We start from the raw sequence: 24,883 nt of genomic DNA on the forward strand, positions 1-24,883 counted from the left end.
TATACTATGACTTGTTTATCACTTTTTTCGACATATTATACCATGACTTTTTTAATCACTTTTTTCGACATACTATACTATGACTTTTTCAACATACTATACTATGACTTTTTTTATTACTTTTTTCAACATGCAATACTATGACTTTTTAATCACTTTTTTCCACATACTATACTATGACTTTTTATTATTTTTATCGACATACTATACTATGACTTTTTTTTTTACATACTATACTATGACTTTTTTCTTGCTTTTTTCAACATGGTATACTATGACTTTTTGGGACTTTTTTGAACTTAATATACTATGACTTTTTCGACATATACATGACTTTTTTTCTCATTTTTTTCGACATACTATACTATGACTTTTTATTATCCCTTTTTTGGACATACTATACTATGACTTTTTTTTATCACTTTTTGGACATACTACACTATGACTTTTTTACCATCACTTTTTCATCACTTTTTGGACATACTATGCTATGACTTTTTAATCACTTTTTTTGACATACCATACTATGACTTTTTAATCACTCATTCACAGCCATTGGCATGCAGGATCATAGCCTGCTATTTACGGTAGTTTGACTGACTTTTTCCCCATCTCCATTCTGCGAAGATTAGCTAGTCCTTGTTGCTTAGATAATGGGGGCTCAATGCTGATATGGCACACTGATTAACAAGAACATTTTAACATTTGAAAATGGCACTTCATATTAAAAAGGTTGCCGATCACTGTACTATACTATGACTTTTTTATCACTTTTTTTTGACATACTGTACTATGACTTCTTTCGATATACTATACTATGACTTTTTCATCACTTTTTTTGACATACTATACTATGACTTTTTTCGACATACTATACTATGACTTGTTTATCACTTTTTTCAACATATTATACCATGACTTTTTTAATCACTTTTTTCAACATACTATACTATGACTTTTTCAACATACTATACTATGACTTGTTTATCACTTTTTTCAACATACTATACTATGACTTTTTCAACATACTATACTATGACTTTTTCGACATACTATACTATGACTTTTTTTTTACATACATACTATGACTTTTTTATTACTTTTTTCAACATGCTATACTATGACTTTTTAATCACTTTTTTCCACATACTATACTATGACTTTTTATTATTTTTATCGACATACTATACTATGACTTTTTTTTTTACATACTATACTATGACTTTTTTATTGCTTTTTCAACATGGTATACTATGACTTTTTGGACTTTTTTGGACTTAATATACTATGACTTTTTCGACATATACTATGACTTTTTTTCTAATTTTTTTCGACATACTATACTATGACTTTTTCTTATCCCTTTTTTCGACATACTATACTATGACTTTTTTTTATCACTTTTTGGACATACTACACTATGACTTTTTTACCATCACTTTTTCATCACTTTTTGGACATACTATGCTATGACTTTTTAATCACTTTTTTTGACATACCATACTATGACTTTTTAATCACTCATTCACAACCATTGGCATGCAGGATCATAGCCTGCTATTTACGGTAGTTTGACTGACTTTTTCCCCATCTCCATTCTGCAAAGATTAGCTAGTCCTTGTTGCTTAGATAATGGGGGCTCAATGCTGATATAGCACACTGATTAACAAGAACATTTTAACATTTTAAAATGGCACTTCATATTAAAAAGGTTGCCGATCACTGTACTATACTATGACTTGTTTATCACTTTTTTCGACATATTATACCATGACTTTTTTAATCACTTTTTTCGACATACTATACTATGACTTTTTCAACATACTATACTATGACTTTTTTTATTTTTTTTTCAACATGCAATACTATGACTTTTTAATCACTTTTTTCCACATACTATACTATGACTTTTTATTATTTTTATCGACATACTATACTATGACTTTTTTTTTTACATACTATACTATGACTTTTTTTTTCTTGCTTTTTCAACATGGTATACTATGACTTTTTGGGACTTTTTTGAACTTAATATACTATGACTTTTTCGACATATACATGACTTTTTTTCTCATTTTTTTCGACATACTATACTATGACTTTTTATTATCCCTTTTTTGGACATACTATACTATGACTTTTTTTTATCACTTTTTGGACATACTACACTATGACTTTTTTACCATCACTTTTTCATCACTTTTTGGACATACTATGCTATGACTTTTTAATCACTTTTTTTGACATACCATACTATGACTTTTTAATCACTCATTCACAGCCATTGGCATGCAGGATCATAGCCTGCTATTTACGGTAGTTTGACTGACTTTTTCCCCATCTCCATTCTGCGAAGATTAGCTAGTCCTTGTTGCTTAGATAATGGGGGCTCAATGCTGATATGGCACACTGATTAACAAGAACATTTTAACATTTTAAAATGGCACTTCATATTAAAAAGGTTGCCGATCACTGTACTATACTATGACTTTTTTATCACTTTTTTTTGACATACTGTACTATGACTTCTTTCGATATACTATACTATGACTTTTTCATCACTTTTTTTGACATACTATACTATGACTTTTTTCAACATACTATACTATGACTTGTTTATCACTTTTTTCGACATATTATACCATGACTTTTTTAATCACTTTTTTCAACATACTATACTATGACTTATTCAACATACTATACTATGACTTGTTTATCACTTTTTTCAACATACTATACTATGACTTTTTCAACATACTATACTATGACTTTTTCGACATACTTATACTATGACTTTTTTTTTACATACATACTATGACTTTTTTATTACTTTTTTCAACATGCTATACTATGACTTTTTAATCACTTTTTTCCACATACTATACTATGACTTTTTATTATTTTTATCGACATACTATACTATGACTTTTTTTTTTACATACTATACTATGACTTTTTTATTGCTTTTTTCAACATGGTATACTATGACTTTTTTGGACTTTTTTGGACTTAATATACTATGACTTTTTCGACATATACTATGACTTTTTTTCTAATTTTTTTCGACATACTATACTATGACTTTTTCTTATCCCTTTTTTCGACATACTATACTATGACTTTTTTTTATCACTTTTTGGACATACTACACTATGACTTTTTTACCATCACTTTTTCATCACTTTTTGGACATACTATGCTATGACTTTTTAATCACTTTTTTTGACATACCATACTATGACTTTTTAATCACTCATTCACAACCATTGGCATGCAGGATCATAGCCTGCTATTTACGGTAGTTTGACTGACTTTTTCCCCATCTCCATTCTGCAAAGATTAGCTAGTCCTTGTTGCTTAGATAATGGGGGCTCAATGCTGATATAGCACACTGATTAACAAGAACATTTTAACATTTTAAAATGGCACTTCATATTAAAAAGGTTGCCGATCACTGTACTATACTATGACTTGTTTATCACTTTTTTCGACATATTATACCATGACTTTTTTAATCACTTTTTTCGACATACTATACTATGACTTTTTCAACATACTATACTATGACTTTTTTATTACTTTTTTCAACATGCAATACTATGACTTTTTAATCACTTTTTTCCACATACTATACTATGACTTTTTATTATTTTTATCGACATACTATACTATGACTTTTTTTTTTACATACTATACTATGACTTTTTTCTTGCTTTTTTCAACATGGTATACTATGACTTTTTGGGACTTTTTTGAACTTAATATACTATGACTTTTTCGACATATACATGACTTTTTTTCTCATTTTTTTCGACATACTATACTATGACTTTTTATTATCCCTTTTTTGGACATACTATACTATGACTTTTTTTTATCACTTTTTGGACATACTACACTATGACTTTTTTTACCATCACTTTTTCATCACTTTTTGGACATACTATGCTATGACTTTTTAATCACTTTTTTTGACATACCATACTATGACTTTTTAATCACTCATTCACAGCCATTGGCATGCAGGATCATAGCCTGCTATTTACGGTAGTTTGACTGACTTTTTCCCCATCTCCATTCTGCGAAGATTAGCTAGTCCTTGTTGCTTAGATAATGGGGGCTCAATGCTGATATGGCACACTGATTAACAAGAACATTTTAACATTTTAAAATGGCACTTCATATTAAAAAGGTTGCCGATCACTGTACTATACTATGACTTTTTTATCACTTTTTTTTGACATACTGTACTATGACTTCTTTCGATATACTATACTATGACTTTTTCATCACTTTTTTTGACATACTATACTATGACTTTTTTCAACATACTATACTATGACTTGTTTATCACTTTTTTCGACATATTATACCATGACTTTTTTAATCACTTTTTTCAACATACTATACTATGACTTATTCAACATACTATACTATGACTTGTTTATCACTTTTTTCAACATACTATACTATGACTTTTTCAACATACTATACTATGACTTTTTCGACATACTTATACTATGACTTTTTTTTTACATACATACTATGACTTTTTTATTACTTTTTTCAACATGCTATACTATGACTTTTTAATCACTTTTTTCCACATACTATACTATGACTTTTTATTATTTTTATCGACATACTATACTATGACTTTTTTTTTTACATACTATACTATGACTTTTTTATTGCTTTTTTCAACATGGTATACTATGACTTTTTTGGACTTTTTTGGACTTAATATACTATGACTTTTTCGACATATACTATGACTTTTTTTCTAATTTTTTTCGACATACTATGACTTTTTTTTATCACTTTTTGGACATACTACACTATGACTTTTTTACCATCACTTTTTCATCACTTTTTGGACATACTATGCTATGACTTTTTAATCACTTTTTTTGACATACCATACTATGACTTTTTAATCACTCATTCACAGCCATTGGCATGCAGGATCATAGCCTGCTATTTACGGTAGTTTGACTGAATTTTTCCCCATCTCCATTCTGCGAAGATTAGCTAGTCCTTGTTGCTTAGATAATGGGGGCTCAATGCTGATATGGCACACTGATTAACAAGAACATTTTAACATTTGAAAATGGCACTTCATATTAAAAAGGTTGCCGATCACTGTACTATACTATGACTTTTTTATCACTTTTTTCGACATACTGTACTATGACTTCTTTCGATATACTATACTATGACTTTTTCATCACTTTTTTCGACATACTGTACTATGACTTCTTTTGACATACTATACTATGACTTTTTCATCACTTTTTTTGACATACTATACTATGACTTTTTTATTGCTTTTTTCAACATGGTATACTATGACTTTTTGGGACTTTTTTGGACTTAATATACTATGGATTTTTCGACATATACTATGACTTTTTTTCTCATTTTTTTCGACATACTATACTATGACTTCTTAATAATTTTTTTCGACATACTATACTATGCATTTTTATCACTTTTTTAACATACTATGCTATGAGTTTTTGGGACTTTTTCGACATAGTATACTATTACTTTTTTATTGCTTTTTTTGACATATCCCATGGCTTTTTTAATCACTTTTTTTCGACATGTTATACTATGACTTTTTGGGACTTTTTCGACATACTATACTATGCATTTTTATCACTTTTTAACATACTATGCTATGACTTTTTTGGAGTTTTTCGACATAATATACTATGACTTTTTTTGACATATTATACTATGACTTTTTGGGACTTAATATACTATGACTTTTTCGACATACTATACTATGACTTTTTCCAACATACTATACTATGACTTTTTAATCACTTTTTTTGAGACACTATACAAGGTTTTTCGGCATACTATACTAAGACTTTTTTATCACTTTTTTCGACATACTATACTATTTCAATCAGGAGAGACTTTGTTGCAGATATGCAAAGATTTATTGTACATATGCATAATGTGAAATGTACAGAGCCTTTGGAGATTAGACTACATTTTTTAAGATAGAGAAGCCAAGACATATTCCCCTGATGGAGTCTAGACACTGATGGCGGAGGCGAAGGAGCGCGAAGACCAGACCAAAGGAGTCGACGGAGCGTTCTGCTGGAGGAAGACCCAGGGTGACGTGTGTGATGGTGACTGGAGGTGGAAGGGGAGGAAGAGGGTTGCATGCCTGGCCTGAAATGACAGCTGACAGCAGCAGAGAGAGAAACAGATTTAAAGCAGGGATGTCATGCTGTGATTGGATAATGAATTTCATGGTCAATTCTGGTTGGATTACTGAAAAGTGAACGCCTCTAAACAGCTGAATAGGTTTAGTAAGAGAGAGCGGTGATTGAAGTTATTAGAAGTCTTCCTGAAAGAATTTTTGGACTATAGTATGACTTTTTTTGACATACTATTCTATGACTTTTTAATCACTTTTTTCGACATACTATACCATGACTTTTTGACATACTATACTATGACTTTTTAATCACTTTTTTTCGACACACTATACCATGACTTTTTGACATACTATACTATGACTTTTTTCGACATACTATACTATGATTTTTTTATACATACTACACTATGACTTTTTTCGACACACTATACCATGACTTTTGATATACTATACTATGATTTTTTTCGACATACTATACTATGATTTTTTTATACATACTATACTATGACTTTTTTATCACTTTTTTTTTACATACTATACTATGACTTTTTTTACATACTATACTATGACTTTTTTGGACATACTATGACTTTTTCATCACTTTTGTCGACATACTATACTATGACTTCTTTCAACATACTATACCAGGGGTCAGCAACCTCAGGCACGTGTGCCACCATTGGCACCTGGTAGCTCAACCAATGGCACACTAGCAAGAAGTGTGCAAGATAGGGTTTTTTAGGCCAAATGACCTCTTTCACAGCCATTGGCATGCAGGATCATAGCCTGCTATTTACGGTAGTTTGACTGACTTTTTCCCCATCTCCATTCTGCGAAGATTAGCTAGTCCTCGTTGCTTAGATGATGGGGGCTCAATGCTGATATGGCAACAACAAGAACATTTTAACATTTTACATTTCACTGTACTATACTATGACTTTTTTTCAACATACTGTACTATGACTTCTTTCGATATACTATACTATGACTTTTTCCGACATACTGTACTATGACTTTTTGACATACTATACTATGACTTTTTTATCAATATTTTTCGACATACTATACTATGACTTTTTTTTGACATACCATACTATGACTTTTTAATCACTTTTTTCAACATACCATACTATGACTTTTTAATCACTTTTTTTGACATACCATACTATGACTTTTTGAATCACTCTTTCACAGCCATTGGCATGCAGGATCATAGCCTGCTATTTACAGTAGTTTGACTGACTTTTTCCCCATCTCCATTCTGAGAAGATTAGCTAGTCCTTGTTGCTTAGATGATGGGGGCTCAATGCTGATATGGCACACTGATTAACAAGAACATTTTAAATTGGCACTTCGTATTAAAACGTTTGCCGATCACTGTACTATACTATGACTTTTTTATCACTTTTTTTCAACATACTATACTATGACTTTTTAATCACTTTTTTAACCATACTATACTATGACTTTTTTATCACTTTTTTTTTTAAACTATACTATGACTTTTGTATAATTTTTTTCGACATAACATACTATGATATTTTAATTACTTCTTTCAACATACTATTATGACTTTTTTCGACATACTACACTATGACTTTTTTATCACTTTTTTCAACATAATATACTATGACTTTTTTTATCCCTTTTTTGACATAAAAATGACATCACTTTTTGTCGACATACTATACTATGACTTTTTTATTACTTTTTTCGACATACTACACTATGACTTTTTTATCACTTTTTTCAACATAATATACTATGACTTTTTTTATCCCTTTTTTGACATAAAAATGACATCACTTTTTGTCGACATGCTATACTATGACTTTTTGACATACTATACTATGACTTTTTGACATAATATACTATGACTTTTTTTTGACATACTATACTTTTATTTTTTAATAACTTTTTTAACATACTATACTATTACTTTTTTATCACTTTCTTGGACATACTATATTATGACTTTTTAATCACTTATTTCGACATACTATTACTTTTTATCACTTTTTTGGACATACTATACTACGACTTTTTTCTTTACATACTATACTATGACTTTTTGGTCACTTTTCTCAACATACTATACTATGACTTTTTATGACTTCTTCCAACATACTATATTTACTTTTATCGTAAGACTTTAATAATTTTTTTTCGACATAGTATACTATTGACTTTTGTCGACATACTATACTATAACTATTTTATAACTTTTTCAGACCACTATACTAGGACTTTTTTCTGATAAGTGATTTCACCATGTTGTACCTTGTTTCAGATACCTTGCTTGATAGCTGATAACAGATACACTCAGCTGCACCTTACCATTCATTTGTTTTCTAAATGTATGCATCGTTCACTGAGCCTTCACGTGTATTTAATAATCAGCTTTGATAAACCTGCTGATCTGGGAAGGCAACCTAAGCAGGAGACGAATGGAGAGGGGAGCAGCGAGAGACAGAGGAATGTTACAGATAGATGTGTTACGCTATTGTGGTTTTGCTGCTGCACACGAGTTGTCTCTTTAACATTATGCCAGAGCCATCAGCGATCTTTTCAGCGTTTATTTTCCTTCTGTAATGGGGAGAATGCACAGACAGGCAAACAGCAAGGATGTCACACTTTGCATTTTATATCCAGCATACTAAACAAACATACATACAACAAAGCAAAAATGAGAACAATCATAGACCTTCATTTTACAGACAGTTCTTTGCCAAATAAGAAGTGAAGAATCTTATTCTTTGGGGCATTGTGTTTCTACGGGCAGGCACACTTAGTTTAGATTTTAATTATACAGGCAATACAGGAACTCAAAAGAGAAATAATGTTTCAAAAAAAGATTCCTAATCTTTTAAAATACAAAAAACACAATCAAAATTCATATTGTAGCAAACAACTGACTACATGTCAAATAAACTCATATTTTAAAAAACAGAAAATTATTAACTTTACTTGGTGCTAAAACAGAATGAAAATACATTTGAGTCGTGTTGAACATAAGATTAAATAAAACGTCTGTAAAAAGATAGAAGTGATGCAGAAAAGTTATGCGTCCTGCACCTGTATAAAAAAAAACAAGGCTCACAATACCACTTAAACTACACCCCAAAGAATTTCTCATGATCTTCCCACAGTTCATTTGAAAAAGTAACAAAGGTTGTCAATAGTTTAACTTTTCAGAACAAAGAACGAAAACAAATTTACACTCAACACAATGTCTGTACCGTTTCACTCATGCTTCATGCATGATTCAGTCCGATCAATATCACGAGCCCAATGTGACTGACGATGATTTACAGCCAGTTGAGACATATATGATGGATGTCACACAGTGACAGGATAAATGAAGCCACACACATTATTTGTGTGCTCCAGCAGCTGATGCTATGCTAACTAGCTTAGCATGTGAGCCGCGGGACAGCCAATGGAATGCATGGGGGGGGGTGTCGAAGTGTCAAGCACCAACCATTGAAAATCCACATTTGGGCACAGTCAGCAAAGTGACTATAATGTTACACCCTTAGAAACATATCAAAGGTCTTGTTGTCCTACGGTTTTATAACTCTGGTAAACATCCATTACAAGTGCGGGGAATGCTGTCACACAGTATATTGTTCTGCTGTGATACAAGAGCACTGTCTTTTGATTGGTCTCTCAGATTGTCAGGAAGTGAATTCCTTAACAGAAGTACTTTTTAAAACTTTTATTTTAGCAGCAACAAGAATCAGCTTTTAGCTGCTGCACTACTGACGCTATCAATACTTCATGTATTTACAGTACATCAGAAAGAATCTGCATTAGTGTGACGACTCACCCTCCTGCTGTAATGAAATGTCCACTACAGGACAAAAGCACCTTTTAGGAACTCAAAAGAGGCACCCTAAATAAATCTCGTACACTACAACACTTGGATTGAAGACGAGAACAGCTCGTTCTTTGTTTCTGATTTCACATTTTTGAAGCTGCGGATTCCAATAAAAAAAAAAAGAAAAGGTTTAATGTAAAGGCCTGACGACGATAGGTCTCTTCTGGCTACAGATTGTCAAACCCTTATTAATCATCTAGTCTCTAAACAAAAACATTAAAATCTTAAAGGCTAATTTGCAAAGGCTTTGGCAGCTGTGTTAGCTAGAACTATGAACTACAAAGGTTTAATAATCCCGAAGATCTAATAGACAATGAAACATAACTCGGATGTGATAAATCGAGAAAAGCTGCAGCAAAAAAAAAACAACAACACTGAGCCGTTTCAATGATCGACTATGGAAAGCCGGGCAACGCTTTTTTCTATTTTGACCCTGCAGCTTATAGCTTGTCGTAGCATATTGAAGGCGAGGCAACATGAGCTAAAGGGTTTATCACAGATGTAGTAGCAAGCTAAACTGAGCGCTCCGCCACTGCTGCGGTGCTGCTCCAGTGGCCAGGGCTCGGCACAGACAGACACGAGATGTTTGATACACAGCGTGATGGCATCAGATGGATGGCGGGGTGGAACACACACCACAGATGTACAAGGCAAGGATGATGGGACACAGCACAGGGTGGATAAGAGAAGTGAGGGGGAGGGGGGGGGATGTACGGCAACAACACACTTAACAACAGGTGATGGATGCATAGGCGGTGAGCTGCTGGGCCGTGACTGCTGCCTCTCTGCAGAAAGGCGCGCGCTTCCTTCCTGTGCCACCCTACTGTCTACAGCTCTCTTTTAAGATGGAGGTTACTGGTTCAAAGCAGAGGAGGTGTCCTCTGTGGAGCCTCGCTCTTCTTCTCATTTTTTTTTTCTTCACAGGGAACAGACAGATTGGAGCTGACAGAGGTAATGGAGGAGCGGAGTGTAAACATCACTGGCAGAGTCATGAGATATGCATAAACTACCGCTGCATGTTTTGGAATGGTGGCACTGGCTGTGAACGGGACCCACATTGCATGCAAGACTGGGCCGTTACGTTGCAAACAAAGCGTGTTAAGGCCAAGAAGAACAATATTGATACATCCACATCCCCCCCTTTCGTTTCCCAGCACCCCCTTCTCTACGTCTCGACTAAAAGCCAAAATCGAAAACGATGCGGTCTTCGAAGATGGCGATGAGCAGCATGATGCCGAACCCGGTCAGCAGGCCCAGGTTCTGTAGGATAAAGTGTCCCAGCTGGCAGCGCTTGTGGTCCTCACTGTCCCCGTGAAGCATTTCTGGCAGCTGTGAAAGAGACAAAAGGGAACCGGTTGGAATCACAAACAGACTTTCCTGGAATTAGCACTGCAGATCAGGAGGCCCAGAGAAGAGGACTGGCTGCCCGTGTGGGAGAGGAGGCAGTGAAAGTTAAGCTGATGTTGTTGGGGGACAATTATCGCTCTGGGGCTGTCAAGAACACTGTGCCAACTTACCATATCCACCAGAGCCACATAAAGGAACATGCCAGCCGTGATGGCGAAGATCCAGCTGGTGACATTGTGTGTGTACTGGCCCACAGCTGTGCCAATCACCATGCCAACGTAGGCCATGAGGGCGGACAGCAGATTGTAGGCAATGGCCTGCTTCACTGACATCCCCGCTTTCAGCAGCACCGCAAAGTCACCTGTCAGCCAGGAGAAAGACACACACACACACTCACTCACTTAAACACCATTTAAAGCCATCTCCCATGTACCTATCACTTATTCTGACACCATATCCCAACATGCAACGCTCAGGGTTCTCGGAGTGAAACCACTCTGTGTCATGAATGATTCTGTTCATTCACAAGTTGTTTATGAACGGTAAAAGTAACAGAAAGTGGAACGCTGCAGCAGGGACAGCCGCGTGTATAATTTGACGTGACGTGAACTTTGCTGCATTTAAACCCCTCGGTGAATAGCTTGGCCCCCCCCCTCGTCACGCTGTGGTTTTGCTGTACTCTTTCGGCCGTTTCTTTTGTTCAGAGCAAATTCCCGCCAAACACCTGCCTCCGCTATCCGTCTCTTCAAGCAGGTGGTGAAAACAGACCAGGAGCTGCGCTCTTTCTAAGAAATATGTCTTTAACTCGCCTTCTGATACGCTCATGATTACACATGCGTGCCGTAGCCTCTCTAGCCTCTTCAATCATTGCCAGGCCAAATGCGGGAAGAGGCCCAAGTCTCAGCGGAAACGCCCTGGATTTGGAAAGAGAGATGAATACTGAGAAGGGGGTGGCCTACATTTCCTGCGCCGTGTAACAAGCGGCCTCTTTTCCTTGCTAATTACCTCAATGAATATATTACCACTCTGCTCTCATCCATCAATCAAACCCAGAGAAGAGGGGGGGAGAAGTTAAAGAGAGACAGTCCACACACACACCTCGCTTTAATGGCCCTTTTTTTTTTCCTCTTCAAACTTACTCTGGCGTTTCCTGCCTCACTGGTTCCAATCCGTCCGACAGTCAGACACGCCTGTCGCCACCTCATCTACCGCAATTAACACACCCATCACTGCCAATTAGCTTCACTCTGGGTGGTTAAGAACCCTTATAATCATCATCTTTGCCATCCAGCTGCCAGGCGGGGGACAGTTTTTGTGTTCAGAAGGAGCCGAGAGGTGCACTTGTCAAACTGCTGGGTTCGTCTGACAAGCGGCCCTACAGGGGTGAACGCTCGACAGCGAGTGCGCCTGAAGAGCGGGCGCCGAATCAACAGGAAATGTGAAATAACGCGGCGAGAGGCTGATCTCGCAAATCTTCACATGCCGCTTGAGACAGGATTTGTGCGGCAGTCAACCATCTGGAAACTCGAGTACGACAGAGTCAGAATAGAGACAAAAATGTTGGACCAGAATCAAAGCTCTTCTATACGGTCCTGAAGCCTCACAGATACAGCCGCATGACTGCAGACTGTTTTTGGCATTTAAAAACAGATGAATGCTGGACATAACGCACTTAAAAGCAGGTTTCTGCAGCGTTGGTAAACCCCAAATGTGTTTCATCGCTTTTCCTCACGTAGATGCTTTTAACAAAAGGCCCAATTTTTCCTCTTTTCCCCCCTAAACACAGCAATAACAGTAGGACAGGATGCTGCTCGTCAACACAAGGGGGAGCAGGCAGACAAACGTGGGCTGTTATTCACTGGTTCACACTCTGTTGTAATTGACACCGCTATATTCATCAAATGCACAAACGAGGTACGGAAACCACGCTACAACAAGACACATCATTAGTACTGATCTGCTGTGCATGGCCTCATTGTCTGTCTTTTACGCCCCACTCTCGCCACCTCTTCCTCTCTATAAACAAACCGGCAGAGGAGAGCACTCGGGAGTGAAAAACAAAAAAAAAGGACTCGGAACAAAAATGTTCACTGTTGCTGAGTCAAACTGAAGCAAACTGGGTCCTCGGAGAGAACAGATTTGATGCAAATGAACGCACCGGCAGCTGTGCCGTCTTTAAAACCTGACTGTATTGAACAATGCGTGCCAGGCGCGGTACATAATCTTCACTGACAGACACGGTGACAAGCCATTTCGCTGCTGTCAGACAAAAGCCATTAATCGGGGGGGGGAAAGTACATTTTTCTGGGGTGAGGGGAAGAGATTATTAACGCCGCTGGGTTTTTTAACAAGTTCCGAGGGGCCGAGGGGACCTGAGACTGCCTCCGATTAAAGTTTCAGTCTGGGTAAGAGGCAGTGATTTAAACACACTGGTTATCATTGTGTGAGCTTACTGCAAGGCCTTCACAATACATCTTTGTTCTACTTGTTGAATACAACAAGTTTGCAGTGTCAAGTGGGTAATGAGAAAATGACTTCTTTTGTTTAGTTTCGTTGACAATTTTCTGTTGTTGCACTCCACTTACCAAGTTCATGAGGCAGTTCATGGCAGAAAACAGCCACTGATGTACTGATGCCTCCTGTCAGGTTTGCACTGAATGCTGCGCCTGTAGAGATAATGAGTTCAGGAAGTGTTAGGAAGGGAAATAACGCTTGTTTGCTGTTGTGCTGAAAGTTGATTGATATCGCTCTCATGTCTGTACACTAAAAGTGAAGCTGGAGCCAATTAGCTTAGTGTAGAGACTGGAAACATGGGGAAACCCATACAGCTAGCCTTGGCAGGGCACGGTGACTTCCTGGAGCCTCTACTCCTAAACACAGAGTCACTGCGCCCGACCAAAAATGAGTCCGCCACATAAAACCACAAGGTGTTTTTACACTTCAGTTTTTGTACAGATCAAACATTCAAGGCATTTCTCAAAATGTTGAAATATTCCTTAAACTCTTTTATGACCGTTTTTAATGGTACAGTAAATGTGGCAGCAGCATAATGTTAGCAGAGCTTACAGAATCTAAACCAGTAACTCTGTAACCATTAACTAATCCTAACTTCTGAACGGAACATGGCATTTCATGAGGCCTTTGTGATGTTTGAAATTTTGAGGGAGGCCATTAAATGAGGGTGAAAGCTTCCGAAGTATTCAAGAAAGTCACATTGAGCTAGAAAAAAAAGGAAAAGAAAAGGCTGACTTGTTTGTGGGGTAACAGGAATTCCTGATTTATTGGGCACAGTGGACACTAGTGATACAAATTCAAACCCGTAGCCTCTTACCAATAGCCAGGCCGTCGCTGAAGTTATGCATGCCATCGCCCATGATGACCATCCAGGCGATGCTGGCTATACCGGCGTCCTTCATCTCCTGGTCCGAGTGGCAGTTCCCACCGTGAGAGTGGCCGTGGCCGTGCGAGTGTCCGTGCTTCTTGGTCTTGCGTCCGTTCTCCTTAGAGGGTGACTCTTGTTGGGGGACTGTGGGTGCCAGAGGCGTCTTGTTGGTGGGAGAGTCGGGCGTCTGGAGCTCCGTGAGCTGCGTGTCGTTGTGACCGTTGTCGCAGGAGACGGCGGTGCTGTCGGGGTCTGGAGGATAGAGGAGAAATTACGGTTACAGTGTCCAGCCGCGGAGACAAAGCTCCCTGTAAAACACTTGCATGACTCAACGCTTCTTACCTTCACTGAGCGGCTTCAAGTGCAGCCACTCTGCATCTGAGCGCCGATTTAACTTGTGGTCGGACAACTTCCTGCCAATCTTGCCCTCCTCGCTCCCCTTCTTCATGCCCTGGGAGCAGAGACACAGTTTTAATTCTCTGTCCACGGAAATTCCATACATGTCTGTTATCAACAAGTACCACACTCAAGGACTATAGCAGACAAAAGCAATCGCTTGTGAGAATCAAGTGTTTATCTTACCCTGTGGTCTTTGTAATGCTGAAACATGCCGATACAGTGTTCGATGATGAAGAGGAGGTAGATGCCGGCTAGAGCCGTTAGGCCCTTCCACACTCCATCAAAGGCTGTTACATCAAAGGCTGTGTCGTGACTCGTCGCAGGCTCGCTGTGGTCGTGCTGTCCCTGGGACTGTAGACGGGAAGAGGAACATATGACCAATGAGAGGAGGATGGGAGTGAGGGCCGAGGATCACACATTGATCAGAACACTGATTTTATTTCAATCGAATCCCTGTTGTTAGGGCTGGGTACCGAATTCAATACTTTTTGGCCACTGACCGAATTGCCTTCTCAGTATGGAAACATCTCACTCAATACCTAAGGATTAAATCTCATCAGCGTCAGTGAGCCAATTAGCATGCAACATGCTTCCACCAAGATCTAATAATGCTGCTGATTGGCTGTCTAGTGTTACATCTAATAGAGGTATGCAGGGCTCACATAGTAGGAGCTAAAAAATAATGTGTCATTTTTATAATTTCTTTTTGTTAAAGCTATAGTGAGTAGTTTCTGCCTCCCCCCATGAGGACACTCTAAGCAATGACAACAGCAGCGTCATTGGATCCACATGACGCAAGCCTTCATTGATGGCGCACCACACCTCCTCCATTACTCCGGATTTCCACAGGATGGAGAATGGCTGCGGACCGGCTCCGTGCTCCACCGTCCGTCAATACCCACCAGGTCCGGATTTGTGACGGAACGGCTGTGGCCATGACTGACAGCTGAAGTCACGAGGACCCACGAGATCTCGCAAATTCACTTAGAATAGAACCACAAAACCAACAACTGTTTGTTTCCATCCAGAGGAGTAGAGGGGAAACGACTCTGTGCTGTGTTTTCAAGGTGTAGTGCAGGGAGATAGGATCCGCCGTGGGCACAGTGTATTTTATTTTGAATATTAACCAGATGTTTTATTTTGCTTCTGTGCTTGACCTGCTGCGAAGCTCTCCTGCGTCCGGCAAAAAACAGAAGCTCTGCGTATCAGCTCCGGAGGGCTGCGGATCGCCGGAGCTGGGACGCAGTCGGAACGCAGCCATTCTGCAGTCAGTGGAAATACACACACCGACTTTACTGGAAACCTAACGACTCCACCGCCATTCCGGAGCGGATCCGCAGCCGTTACGCAGCCGGTGGAAATTGGGGGTTAGGGCTTTGACTCCGAACTTCGTTATTCAAATATAATTAAAACATTTTAAAAAAGCAATGATATTCGAACGAATACTAGGCAGCCCTTAATATTCGAACTATGGGCATTATATTTTGTAAATGTGTTTGCTTGTAAACATTGTTTTCAATTCAGATTCAGAGGCTTTTCCACGCATTTCAAAATGTAACTGCACGTCGCTCGGCCATGGCTTGCATCTATTACACACACTCCCCACACACACACACACACACACACCAGCGCACGAGTATAAACATCAGACCACTTACGTAGGCTACGGCGAAAGCTCCAAACTTCCTGTCGAAAGCATACGGTTTGTGTTTAATCCAGGGTCTGACTTTTAATTGGCAGTGTGTTTTTCTTCTGAAAGACTTTTGCCTATTGACATTGACTGATACACTGCCCTCTGGTGGACAGAACATCTACAACTTAAGTTTGATACCAATATAGGTCTTACTGAAGGCATTTACTGGTCAAAAATATTATTAATAAATATTCGAATATATTTGAATATTAATAAACAAACGAACTTTGAATATGATTTTTGGGCAAAAGTCAAAGCCCTATCCTCTATGCAGTTGCTTGTAGCATTTAACCCATCAAATCAAGTTGGACACAGGATTAAAAACACATGATGGACTCATTATCTTCACTCAAATTTCTGCGTGTGAAAGTTGCCGGACGACACTATTTTGTAAACATAGCCATACTGAGATAAACGGAGAGAGTTTTGTGGAGCTGATAGTCTTAATTAGCTTTGTATCAACTCATTTGGCAATGGCTTGAATGTAACTTATGTCCATTAATATAGAAAAAGTTATGCACTAAAGCTTTAAAATGTATTTTATAAAATTGGTATCCAAAAATGTATCGTTCAGGAACCGGTATTAAGTCAAGCAGGGTTTCCCGCAGCACTTTGCAGCTTAGGCGGCCGCCTGAGCAGGACGGGCATGCCGCCTTAACTAGGTCGTTAAAAAAAATGTATATCAATAATATCCACCGTATTACTCTGTCCTGTTTCCTCCCTTTCATTCCAAACCGTGACCAACGCCAGTCTCCCTTCTCCGCAGAACGCGTTCAAAATAAAAAATAACATCGGTACTACCGAGGACGGATTCGCTTTTAATCAAACGGTGCCAAATTTTGGTACCCGAGAGCGCAGAAGCTCCGACTGCCGATACACACACTCACACACACACACGCAGAGCTGTGGTGCCGATGGAGCAAATAGACTTTCTCTGCATAGGCAGGAACCACTGTGCTCACTATGCCCTATTGCCTGACTGACAGGCCGAAACACATAGTGTGACTGTGCACACAAATCCACTTGGTGCGTAAGACATGTACTGGTCAGGGCAAGAGGGACTCAAAGTTTTCAGTATCAAGGAAAAATAATATAATATATTGTTCTGGAAAATATCCAGAACAAGGTCTCCTGAGTTAGTTAGAAGTGACCGGCAGAGGCAGCAGCGACACACTTTCATATTTTGCAAATGTATATGATGATAAGTTATTAAAAGATTCTGTCCCACATTAGCCATACCAAATAAAACTAAAAGTTCATGACACGATGGATTCATCAGGAATACAATTAAATGTTTGCACATTTAAATGTGATCCTACGTATTTACATTAACAGTTTTATACCAATTATTAAAACTGCACTAATTATATTAGCTGAGTGGTGGAATACAAGAGTTCAGATGAAAGACAATGAAACATAACTTTTTAAGGAAATATTTAATTTTAAGGTTGACCCCTGAGTTACATACAATCACTATATAGGGCATCTGCAGATGAATATCACTTAAATGGGTTACCATAGCCATCTTCAACTCATTAGACCTGATGAATATTATACCAAACGTGGGCATTTCAGCCTTTAATGGAAAGGACAGCCAGATATGAAAGGGGAGAGAGAGGGGGAAGACGCGCAGGAAAATCGTCCAGGTCGGACTCAAACCCTGGACCTTCTGCGTTGAGGCATACACCTCTATATACCGTATGTGCGCCTGCTCTACCAACTGAGCCAACCCGACCACACATGATTTTTGATTAGATAGTGCAGATAGTCAGGAACGGTGAGGCATTTAAAGGGATACGCCACCGTTTGTTGAAATAGGGCTTATCACGGTCTCCCCTAGCTGTAGATAGGTGGGCCAACGCATTTTTGGTGCATGCATCGTTTTAGTCCGGTGCAACACCGGCAGTGCCGCCGCTAGTTAGCTTAGCGTAGTGAATGGAATCCTATGTTGCCGGTTAGCATGTTGTGAGTAAAAGTGAGCCAACAAAAGACAAAAAAACAACCTAATTACTTGCATTGAGACAAAAACTGTGTTGGCCCACCTATCTACAGCCAGGTTAGACCGTGATAAGCCCTATTTCAACAAACGGTGGCGTATTCCTTTAAGAATCACACTTAGACTTTGCTGAAAGTTACTTTCAGCTTCTTTATACAAAGTCCTACTTTTTTTCTACAAGTGTTTGACTTGTAAGTCAAGTTTAGGACCATTTTAAGACCGTTTCTTCGAGGTGTTATGCATACAGACCCTGACTTTTGTTATACTGTAAATATACAGTAGTTCTCCCGAACGTATTGATATCATCCATTGCTGTGGGTGTGTCCCCAAAGGGTGGAGAAGACAAGAGCGCATCATTTCATTATGTAAAAGACTGCTAAAAGACTATGACTGCTCTACAAAATGGATCATAATTCACTGTACACCAATAGTGTCCTGGCCGTGTGTGGCGTACTCACGTGAGGCAGCAGGTGAAGGAGAGCGTCGCCACTGAGCGTGCCCACGGCCAGCGCCACCAGGAAGGTGAGCAGGAACTTGAAGCAGGATTGTTTGAGGATGGGTACGAGCACCACGCCCAGCAGAGATAGCAGGCTGATGATGGTGATGGACACAAACCCCCACAGCCACACCCACACTGGAGAAAGACACAGAGACAGAGAGACGAATGAAAGACAATATTTACTATACATTTCCTACACAGCAAAGGGTGAGCCCAACACGTGCTAGCCACATCCGATGCTTTGTAGATGTAAATGACTTGTCAACTGTGACAGTCCATAAAAAGAAGAAAACACCGGACTAGAGCTGCAAAGATTAATCGATTAATCTATTAGTTGTCAACTATTAAATGGCAACTATTTTGACAATCGATTAAAAAGATGTTTATTAGATGTGAATATTTTCTAGTTAGCAAACAACTAACTGGTCATAAAGAGAAAATAATCAGCGTATTCATCGACAACGAAAATAATCGTCACGATTTCAGCCAGCTGACTTTATCTTTTTAGCTTTTAGCTATCTCTTTTAGCTTTTTTGTTCCCCATCCTGTTCACATTTTAAGGAAACTATCCTCCTGAGGTTTTCAGCCCATGTGTCCTTGTGATATCACATGACGCCTGAAGCAAGAAATGTGAAGTGACATTTCAGCAGAATTCTACTCGCCTCATTTTTCATTTGGCCCGCAGACATGAAGCAGAAGAGAAAACTGTCAGAAAGGTACACTATCATTTAAACTGTCAGTCCACCTGTCAGCCCAGGACACGTTTCAAAACAACGCAACGCCGCGTGAGAAAAACTTTGTGATTTGTTTTCGTCACAGAGGACAAAATGTTTAATGTCGTATGAAATTCAGTGTCAACACCAAAGCTGGTGGTGTGTTTGCTAAAGCGATGCTGGCTGCTGACATTCAGCTATATTCAGGACATCTATTGACTAGAACGCTACAGAAAAGTGACTTCAGTGAGCCATTTGTCACAACAGACGGTCTTTAAATATAGTACTGAAAGGTTCTGTTCCTCACAGATTTGGCTGGTTATTATTGTGTAAAACAATGAAACTATTTGGATAATCCATTAATCTGTTCGAGTAATTGTTTTATGGGGAAAAAAAGAGTAACAATTCTCTGATTCCAGGTTCCTAAATGTGAATATTTATTTGTTTCTTCACTCCTCTGGGACAGTAAAATGGAATCTTTGTGGACAAAACTGCTGGAATATTTGGAGAATAAAGGTCAGGATGTGAATATATAGAATTTTCTTTTTTTTTTTTTAACTGGAATATTTGGGTTTTGGGAAACACTGATAAACCTTTTTTTCACAATTTTCTGGCATTTTATAGACCAAACAACTAATCGATCAATCAAGAAAACGACAATGAAAATAATCGTTAGATGCGGCCCTATCTGTTTGTCAGGGTCAAAGTGCATGACCCTAGGGAAGTATTTCACCATTACTTCACAATATATTATATAATTACATACAATTACAAATATACAATATATTTCCTCCCAACTGGTCAACCTATTAGAAACTACGGAGCACTGATAGAGCTTAATTCATCTAAACAGAAGAAGTTGCCATCTAGCCAGAGGGAAGAAATGACTGATAACAGTAAAATCACACTGGCAGACACACTTCCTCTCATCTAATCGGCCCCAGGTGGTGTCGCTTGTGAAGAGATGATCTGAAACATGTCTTATGCCTGACAGAGTGGTCTTTAGAGAGACGGAATCAAGCTGTTACTGTCCCATTACCCAGCTGTAGGATATAAAAAAAAAAAAAAAAAAAAAAAGTCCCTCCCCTGGCAGCAGCCTCTCCTCTCAGAAAACAGGAGGCTGGAGTTCCTCCTGGGGGGATTGTTTCAACGGATGACGAAGGTCCTGATGCTTAAGCGCTGATTACAGCCACTTGGGAAGGTTGCTACTCAAACCCTGACTCTTAATGCAGGTTTACATCAGGAGGCATTTGGTAGTTTTAATGATGATGGTGTTCATTGCTCCAAAATCTCCCATAAGTGTTAAATCGGGTGGAGATCTGGTGACTGTGTTGGCCAAAGCATATGGCACATCGTTTTTCTCATCATTTCTCATACTCATCATACCATTCATGCCCTGTATGGAAACATCTACATTAGTTTGGCTTCTCCACTCATTTATTCAGGCTTTTCCTTCATTGTGTCTGTATGTGTTGCATTTACTTGCTGGCAAAGGAGTCTTGCACCTGGCACTTTAAAGCTTTCTTTTAAGGCCCAACACAGACCCCTTGCCTTTGCAGTGAAGTCAGTGTACAGGCCACAACTGAGCACCGTCCTCATCCAGGATCCTTTGAACTATTTGAATTGAAACCATAAGGTACAATATTTTAACAAAACAGAATATTTATTACACTACTCTCAGCTTTCTCAAGCCCTCTATTTCTGTACTCAACGAACCGCGCCTCCCCGACACCATGGAAATGCAACACACATTTGTGAACAAAGTCCTCACAAGTCAATTTGGTAAAATGCTAATTAATGCAAATAGGTCATTTGGGGGCTTTAACATATTTTAGAAATATGCAAGTTGGGTTTGTATTTTTATAGATTATATTTGCAGTATTGCTTGACGTTTATTTAGGTTGGGCGATATCTCTTCGTATTTTTGAAGCAAATACATGTGTGCTCTTTACAGTTTCTTTACAAATTGTCACGTATGTTTGTAGATCTTGTTCTGTGCATTTATTTTGGGCACTACTGCTACAGTAAAAAACGTTTTGAATAATGTATGCATACTGCATGTTTTGTGTTTTTCGGAGTATGAGCCAGTCATTGACTTAATTAATGTCTAATAAAGACAACCCCGATAGACATTAGTAACACTGAGTAACGTGGATCCAGAATCTGTGTCCCTGCTACTTTTCAGTGTCAAAATGACCCCATAGTCTATAGTCTCTATAGTTACAGGTTAATGGAATGGTTCAATATGTTACACTACATATTGATAAAAATAATGTGACAGCATTTTAGATACGAGATGTCTTTTCTTTTCTTGTGAAACTGATACATAGCCTAGTTTGCTATAAAAGCAAAGGAATGCTCTAGGCTTTATAAGTAGAGCAATAGACCACAGTCCGGTATAAAGCACCAGTTAATCCACAGTACACGTTGTGGGGAGAACCTCATCATCACAAACTGGATCGACTGAATTCATTTCCTCATCACGGATGGAAATGTCTTTACTAACCCTCACTTTCTTGTTCTGTCGTTGCCACGGTTTTCAATGTGCCTTACACAAGTAAAAAGCGCTACAGATGACTGCTTTCTTATTTGCCGCATCAAGCGAAACAATGTGTAACCCTGAGAGGCAACTGTACATCAGCCACACAGTACATCACCGCAGGTCCTTCACACTCACACAGCTCATCTACTTCTCTATCTCATTACCTCTATGCAGTTGTGGTTGTATGTGTGTGTGTGTGTGTGTGTGTGTGTGTGTGTGTGTGTGTGTGTGTGTGTGTGTGGGAGGTGTGCAGGGGGTTGCGGCAGGACGATAGAAGGCGGCGATAAGGGAACAGAAGAGAGAAGATGAGACCCACCGGTCTGTGTCTTCTCTCCAATTACGCATCTCCTGTGAGCCATTGCTCAGAAAAAAAAATGGCCCAGGGTGTCGCTTAGGCTCTCCTAATTGGCACAGCGCAAAAAGAGAGGGGAGTGGGGACCGGAGAGAAACCGACTAAAAATCTTCCGAGCTCCCCCATGGATGCCAACAGGAGGTAAACGAGAGGTAGCTTCGCGGCGTGTGGTGTTGCCTATGGTTGACTCACGGTGCACAATCGCAGGCTGTAGTTTTCCACTAATGAGGAGCCGCTCCTGCCCTTTTGACTTGTTCCGCGGTGTTCCTCGACGCCATTACCATTTTTCGATGGTGGCACACTGCTGCCTGAGGCACGTGTGATACAGGTGTCTCCGGAGAGGAGTGTGTTTAATAATTAAAGATTTAAGAGGCCGTACAGTAAGGGAATTACTCCAATCTCACGGTTGAACTTAAGTGTCCGCTGCTTTGACAGTGCCATTCTGTCCTAAAGTGTTCTGTTCTTTTTTTGTTCAAAATTTTGCAGCTAAAAAACTATTCCGTTGTCATAAAAATGCCACTTTCGGCATCTAATAAAAGCAAACAGGATGTGCAGAACATCTTATGACCCCAAGCTTGCCATGTTGTTTACAGTGACAGCTCCCAAACTTCTTGCCTACTTTGCATAACGTGAATAAAAACTAAAATCCAATTACACTGCAGGCATAAATACAGAACATGAGAACAAATGTACTAGGTGTAATATGCAGTAGCGTGGTCAGATTGATTATCAAACACAATGCAATTTGATTCCAGGTGTCCATGTGTTATCTATTCCTAGAGATTTACAAGCTCGGCCCACTAATACACACACAGTACCATGACACAGAAATCCTAAGAAGCAGCCTTTTCTGTGGTTTGTGTGTGCAGAAAATGTGATTACTGGTCCTGGTTGGATTTGTAGCCATCTTTTATGGCTTTATGACCTTTATTTCACAACCTGTAACTCATTAACTTAGGGTTGTGATTTTAGATGTTGCTTTCTCATAAACTGTGAAACACTGCGAGGTCCCAGAGCAGGGCTTCACGCTGACCTTCATTCTTTATAGCTGATCTTTCAGCCTCTTTCTTTTTGAATATCATTAATTCAGGGATTTGGAAAACAAACTGAAAGAAGAGAGATCACTGCAAGAAAGATTTTCCCAACCTAAGTTTAAATAAAAAACAAACAAATAAAATTCATACAGATAATAGGACCACTAGTTTGCTGCCATGGCAACTAAAATGATTGAATAACTAGAAGGGCACTCATGCATAATGCACAATTTGAGGGTGACGCTGTTTTACACTGATACTATAAATCTAGCGTTATAATCAATCACAAAAACTGAAACTCAGCATCTAAACGTCAGCGCTGAGTCTCTGTCTGTGACGTTCCGTGTCGTAGCGGCAAACGTAATGGAGGTGGCCAAAATACACGGCTACCTAGAAATCCATAGCCTCATAGTGGAAAAGTCATGTCACACCACTGGTTACTAATGCCTGTGAAATTTGTGGATCTGCCTCATGATTCGGATCTGCTCCAAAATGTAATGGGTTCCCCCTTGGCTCATGCTAGACCTTTCCACCAAGTTTCATGAAAATCCGTGGCTATTTTTCTTTTTATGTACATATGTTATGTTTTATTAACTATTGTGTGGATGTACTCCTGTGGCAACATATATATATATATGTATGTGTATATATATATATATATATATATATATATATATATATATATATATATATATATATATATATATATATATATATATATATATACATATCTTTGTATGATATTGTATTATATGTATACAGATGCAGAGTTTGTCATTAACATTTCTAAATGTACATACTAGTGGATTATCCATGCTTTTGCTATTAATATTATTTTCTTCCTCTTTTTATTATCATCCTTTTTTGT

General features: G+C 38.5%; 1 protein-coding gene across 1 annotated transcript in view; it reads right to left on the minus strand.

Annotated features, from left to right (window-relative positions):
- Positions 1-8,739: 8,739 nt before the first annotated feature.
- slc39a10 (solute carrier family 39 member 10) overlaps positions 8,740-24,883 on the minus strand; it is a 36,384-nt gene continuing 20,240 nt past the window's right edge. The window contains exons 4-10 of the mRNA XM_028591895.1: positions 19,334-19,509; positions 15,370-15,537; positions 15,130-15,238; positions 14,737-15,039; positions 13,991-14,071; positions 11,576-11,766; positions 8,740-11,387 (exon numbers count right to left, since the gene is read on the minus strand). Coding sequence (XP_028447696.1) covers positions 11,235-11,387; positions 11,576-11,766; positions 13,991-14,071; positions 14,737-15,039; positions 15,130-15,238; positions 15,370-15,537; positions 19,334-19,509 — 1,181 coding nt within the window. The 3' untranslated portion in view covers positions 8,740-11,234. The remainder of the gene's footprint in view (positions 11,388-11,575; positions 11,767-13,990; positions 14,072-14,736; positions 15,040-15,129; positions 15,239-15,369; positions 15,538-19,333; positions 19,510-24,883) is intronic.

Source organism: Perca flavescens, chromosome 11, assembly GCF_004354835.1.
Source record: "Perca flavescens isolate YP-PL-M2 chromosome 11, PFLA_1.0, whole genome shotgun sequence".
NCBI lineage: Eukaryota > Metazoa > Chordata > Actinopteri > Perciformes > Percidae > Perca > Perca flavescens.